The sequence below is a fragment of the Octopus bimaculoides genome, chromosome 17 (genome assembly GCF_001194135.2).
Source record: "Octopus bimaculoides isolate UCB-OBI-ISO-001 chromosome 17, ASM119413v2, whole genome shotgun sequence".
Classification (NCBI taxonomy): domain Eukaryota; kingdom Metazoa; phylum Mollusca; class Cephalopoda; order Octopoda; family Octopodidae; genus Octopus; species Octopus bimaculoides.
This window is the reverse complement of record NC_068997.1, coordinates 27,325,610-27,331,958: the sequence shown is the minus strand read 5'-3', so window position 1 is coordinate 27,331,958 and position 6,349 is coordinate 27,325,610. Positions and strand designations below refer to the sequence as shown.

Here is a 6,349-nt window from a genome sequence, read left to right as displayed (position 1 = left end):
TATATATATATACAAGGTTCGACGGGCAAATTGTCAGCATTTTACATTTTTAACTTCACGCATGTGCATTGTTTATTTTCGATTTTGTCGACTACACAGTATAGTAGGGTCAGTTGGGCACTGTCTGTGTGAAAAACACCACCATGACGCAATTCACTCTGCCAGGAATTTGGAAATGACATACTGTACTGCTTGGGATCCACGCTGGAAGCTCCAATACGAACATTTCAGAGTGCTTGGGTGTCGATCTGAGGACAGTGCAATCTGAGGACATGTACTGAGAATGATAAAAATCAACCATCCAGTCAATATCTTGGTGCCTAGAGTGATGGAGACGTTATGCCTCATTCATCTTCCCATACGGCCTCAGACTCAATACGGAGGCCTACATAAAGTGCCTGGAGGAGGTAGTGCTGCCCTGGATCAAGAAGGTGGCTACAGGAAGACCCTATGCCTGGCAACAAGACTCTGAAACATGCCACACAAGCAGGAGAACCCAGTCATCGCTGTCTGACAATTTCTGCGACTGAATATAGGCAATCCAATCCATTGTGTGCTATATGTGTATGTAATTTTTCATATAACTTTCACTGTGAAATATTCCCTTCATCGGTTATTGACCAGAGATCACAGCAGTTTCCGTCCCGTTTGACACCTGCAAGATGTGTTTATTTCCATCGATGCGAGTGTGAAATGTCCACGTCCTTTTTGAACCCTCTGTATCCATGCCGTGACCACTGGGTACCTACCTGGAATTGTAATTCCACAAGTAAGACAGTAACTACTTGCTGAGTATCTGTTTCTTGCATTTGTTTCTAGCATTGATTCTTCTCTTACACGCCTCTGGTATATCAATGATGAAGTATTTTCCTCCTTCACCATGTCGTGATTCCTTATCGTTCCTAAGTTCAATGTGAACCAACTGGGACATTGCAGGTCAACCGACGACATCTCGCCTCTAATGAGGCCGCCGTACAATACGTGTCACAAACGATTTTTAAGTCCTTTCCATTTAAAAACTTTCCTTACATTTGTCCATCGTCAACTCTATAGGTGTGCATTTGTGTATGTGTATGTTTGTGTATGTGTGTGTGTGTGTGTGTGTGTGTGTTTGTGTGTGTGTGTGTTTGTGTGTTTGTGTGTGTGTGTGTGTGTGTGTGTGTGTGTGTGTGTGTGTGTGTGTGTGTGTGTGTGTGTGTGTGTGTGTGTGTATAGTCACGTGTGCATGTATGCGAGGCGTTGTGCAACATTTTTGTCATCTACGTAAATAAACAAATCAATCAATAGTGATCGATCAAATAAATACCGAGTCAAAATAGATATTGAGGTAGATATGATAGACTGAATGATTTTGGAGACGGTGCCTCATTATAGCTGTCTTCTATGTCTGCATATACATACATACATACATACACACAGAGAGAGTTGAGGGCGGATAGGTATATATATATATATATATATATATATATATACATGCATAATATATACACATATAACACATATACATACATTATATACATATATATGTTTGTGTAAACGTGCGTGTTGGTGTGTGTGTGTGTTTGTGCGTGCGTGCGTGCGTGCGTGCGGCTATAATCTACAATATATCTTGAATTTCGGCTGATAAAATAGAGTCGAAGAAAGTATCTGTTTTATCTAACTATAAAGGTATCAAGGTACAGTTTGGCCCAAGGTACATATATAAAGCCAGTTTGGTATATTAACGAAAGACGTAGTTTGGTCGCAGGATTATCATAATTATTATCAAATAACTATCATCATTATTATCAACAACAACAACTAATACTGCTACAACTTTCTTTGGTACTAAAACTACTGTTAAGTCTATAATAGAATGCAAATTTGTTCCTTTTACAAACATGAACGTGTTTCGCAAATATAACAGCTTCGGCCAAACATGGATCCGGCTTTACCTTATTTTAGCTTTTACTTCTTTTACGGTTTACGGAGAGGTCTACCATTCTTGCGAGGAAGCTATGATTAGTTTGGGAACGAGTGCTGTAGATGGTATATACCAGATAATGACTTCGTCTGGGCATGCGGTTAATCTTTACTGCCATGGTAAGTAAAAGAAAAGAAAAATTACATCTCCTCTTTCATTCTTGCATTCTGATACCATACGATACTTATGATAAATTTGTTATTGAATGAAAATCTTAAGTTTGGATATGTTTGAGTAGTATGAGAAGAAAAAAAACAGTGACGTGATAGGACTGTCCTTTCGTTTCATCTGAGGGGGAAAAAAATTTAACTTTTTGCAAATGGAATTTTAATTGTTACTTTTTTTTTTTTTTTTTCATCTTATTGTATTTTTCTTCTCTCGACGAAACAAAGATATACTCTCATAAAGATAAGTGTCGCTTTTTCCTGCGGAATCATAATTCAACGTGAATGGACTGTCATTTCATATTGTCTAACACAGAACAAAAATAGCTAAAAAATGTTTTTTTCTACGGAATTTAGTTTTATTTTCTTTAACTTCATTTTTCCTCTCTCGACAAAACAAATGAGCACTTCCATAATATGAAATATCTTTCGAACTGTAATATTGGTTTCAAATTTTGGCTTAAAACAAACAGTTTTGGTGGAGTGGTTAAGTCGATTACATAGAGTCCCAGTGTTCGACTGGTATTTATTTTTTCGATCTCGAAAGGACGAAAAACAAAGTCGACATCGGTCGGATTTGAACTCCGTTTGTAAAGACGGATGAAATGCCGGTAAGCATTTTTCCCAGTGTACTAATGATACTGCAAGCTTGCCGCCTTTCTCCTAATTGTAATATTGACAGGTTATAGGGCGGTTAGGTAGAATTGTTGGCACGCCAGGCAAAATGCTTAGCAGCATTTTGTCCGTCTTTACGAACTGAGTTCAAATTCCAACGCATCGACTTCGCCTTTCATCGTCTCGGAGTCGATAAAATATGTACCAGTTGAGTACTAGGGTCAATGTAATTGACTTACCCCCACTTCGAACTTGCTGGCTTATGACGAAATCTGGCGCTACGGAATTTGTAGACGTGGAAGACGTGAAGAAAAATGCTAAGGACTCGTTAAAAGAGTTCACTTCACAAGAGTTCCAGCACTGCTTCGAACAGTGGAAAATGTGTCTGGACTGATGCATTGCTCCCAATGGAGAATACTTTGAAAGCGATAAAAGTATAAACATGTAAAACGAAGTGAATAAAATAATATTGCATAATTCCGGTTTCTTTTGGGTGCCCCCGTCTGTGTGTGTCTGTGTTTATCCTCTCATAATCACTTGACAACCGATGTTAGTGTGTTTACGTCCCCGTTACCTAGCGGTTCGGCCAAAGAGACCGATAGAATAAGTACTATGAATAAGTTCTGAGGTCGATTTCTTCGCCCAGAAAAACCTTTAAGGCGGTGCTCCAGCATGGACAGTCAAATGACTGGAAGAAGTAAAAATATTTTTAAAAATCAAAGATTATATATATGGTGCTCCAGCATGACCACAGTCAAAATGACAGAAACAAGTAAAAGAATGTATATATAGACTTCAACACATATTATCAATGTAAACTTTGATTTATGGACCATCTTTTTATAAATCTATAAGTGTGTATATATGTGTATATTATGTGCGTTCGTGTGTTTTTGTGTATGTGTGTGTGTGTGTGTGTGTGTGTGTCTATGTGTCTGTGTCTGTGTGTGTGGGTGGGTGAGTGGTTGCCTGTATCCACCTGTCTCTGCCTGTTTGTGTATCTGGGTGTTTCTGTGTATGTATTTGTGTATGTATTTGTGCATGTCACTCTGTGTGTGTGTGTGTGCGCGCGCGCGCATGTGTGTGTGTATCTTTTCATACTTTGTTCAAGGTTGTTTAAGTGATTGCCTGTGGGTGTGTTTGTGGGGATGCAAGTATGTGTATGATGATGTGAGTGTTTGTGTATGTGTGTGTGTGTGTGACAGAGAGAGAGAGAGAGAGACGATGTGGGCGTGAGTGGAACCTTGTGCATGTATATTTGTTTCTCTGTACCTGTATTTATATATGTGTGTGTATGTCTGTATGTGTACCATTGTGCATATCTATATGTGAATATATTTTTTGTTGCTCTAACTGCGATAATATTGCTGAAGTTATATTGCTGTAGTCTTATGAGGCTGACATACCTTGTTAAGGTCCTCCGCTTAAGACGTGACGGCCTTGTATCAGGATTTACTCTGTGGTAAAACGTTGTAATCAACGGCGAAGAGACATTCAAAGATATGAATACCTGTCTCACCGACTTAGCGAAGTTAGAATGCAATGTGTGTACAAACAGCTACAAATTATATAGACTGAACTACAAAAGAAATATCGCACTGTAAAAGATTATTTGTTTCACACACGATATTGATATTATATGGATTTTATCACATTTCTAGGTAATTTGATATCAGGAAGATGTCAATGACCCACAACACCACTCTCTTTTGAAAACACAAGGATTGCCTGTAGGGTTCCAACTCGCTCACTTTTCCTGAACATAGTCATGCTCGCGAGTGCATCTTTATGAAAAGCATGATACACGTGCAAAGCGTTGACTCATTGGATGTAAAAAGATTCATTTCTCCAAATTTGAATGGGAAATCCAAAGGTATGTGGATTCCATGAGCGATTTCGCAAATGTTCAATATGCGCACCACCTGATACACGGCACACGTCAAGTCGGTAGCCCAGCTCCTCCCAATGATGCTACAGCATATCCTGAGTAACAGTCTCCAGTGCAGTAGTGTCAGGTCAGGTGAAGGTAGTGGCCATTTCAACAGCACATTTCATCAGGACGCGCCAAACTGGAGGACTCTGAGTTTCCAAACTTGTTCTTATGGACTTCTTAGGGCTTTGCAAGAGTTTTTAGCGAACCAGCTCGACCATCTCTTCCGATGTTAGTGACCGTCCAGATCCTTTTGCCCTGCACAGACAGCCTTCCTCTTTGAATTTATTATGCCATGTCAAAATCTGCATTGCCGTTGGTGACTTTTTAGACAACTCTCTCACAAATGCACGATGCACAGTCTTGTTCGACTGTGTTCGAGCACACTCCAACACACAAAACGGCTTTTCTCTTCCAGTGAATGCAATTTCTATACCTGAAAAGATAGACAATCAAGCATTAGACATAAAATTTTGACCTATTTCTAAACATGTTGTTAAAATTCGAAGTCATTTGAACAAGAACTGGCAAAGTTATTAGATTGCGAAATGATATCAATTTTTTTGAAAAACCTTGTGTGTATATATATATATATATATATATATATCTATATATATATATATATATATATATATATATATATATTATATGTTATTAAGTCTATTTCCGGTTACCCTATGACCGGACATAGGCTTAACTACATATAAATACATTACTGCTCTATGCCTTTTAGAATGAACTTCTTTTCCGGATATATGACACATTGACGATATATATATATATATACAATGGGTTTCTTTTAGTTTCCATCTACTAAATCCACTCACAAGACTTTGGTCGGCCTGAGGCTATAGTAGAAAACACTTGCCAATGCAGTAGGACTGAACCCGGAACCATGTGGTTGGGAAGAAAGGTTCTAACCATACAGCTACATATATGAGTACATATAAACATACCAACATATATACATACATATACATTCACATACATATGCATTCACATACATATATGTACGTACTTATATATTCATATGCATATATGTATACACACACACACTCACCGACACACACACACACACACACACACACACACACACAAACACGCACACATGTAGTTTCTATTACAGGTGTGAATACAGAATGATTACCAAGCTAAGGGGAACGTGTAATAGTTGGTGTGTTTGCTTTTGATGTGTCATATTTAAGGTCAGAAAGAACAAAACAAAGAAACTAGAAATATTAAGCAAAACCCAAGTGAACTACTGGACTTTGAAGCTGTTTCTCCAAAGATAGAAAGTGTTCAGAGTCCAGTGGTTGATGTATGTATCAGCCGCTGCTTTGGGCAATAGATAGGCCGGAATGAGTGATAGAAGAAGGAATTTAAGGTGGGGTAGAAGATAATCAAAAAGATACAAACGTACATACGTATGTGTGTATACGTTTGCATATATTCTTTTATTCTTTTATTCTTTTATTTGTTTCAGTCATTTCGATCCCAAGTCTTATTCTTTGTAAGCCTAGTACTTATTCTATCGGTCTATTTGCCGAACCACTAGGTTGCGGGGACGTAAACACACCAGCATCGGTTGTCAAGTGATGGTTGGGGTACAAACACAGACACACAAACATACACACACGTATAATATAATATATATATATATATATATATATATATATA

At 38.1% G+C, this 6,349-nt stretch overlaps 1 protein-coding gene across 1 annotated transcript in view; it reads left to right on the top strand.

Moving 5' to 3' along the window:
* The first annotated feature begins 1,702 nt into the window (after positions 1–1,702).
* Positions 1,703–6,349, top strand: part of LOC106869454 (A disintegrin and metalloproteinase with thrombospondin motifs 9-like) — an 11,403-nt gene continuing 6,756 nt past the window's right edge. Inside the window, exon 1 of the mRNA XM_014915203.2 lies at positions 1,703–2,082. Coding sequence (XP_014770689.1) covers positions 1,881–2,082 — 202 coding nt within the window. The 5' untranslated portion in view covers positions 1,703–1,880. The remainder of the gene's footprint in view (positions 2,083–6,349) is intronic.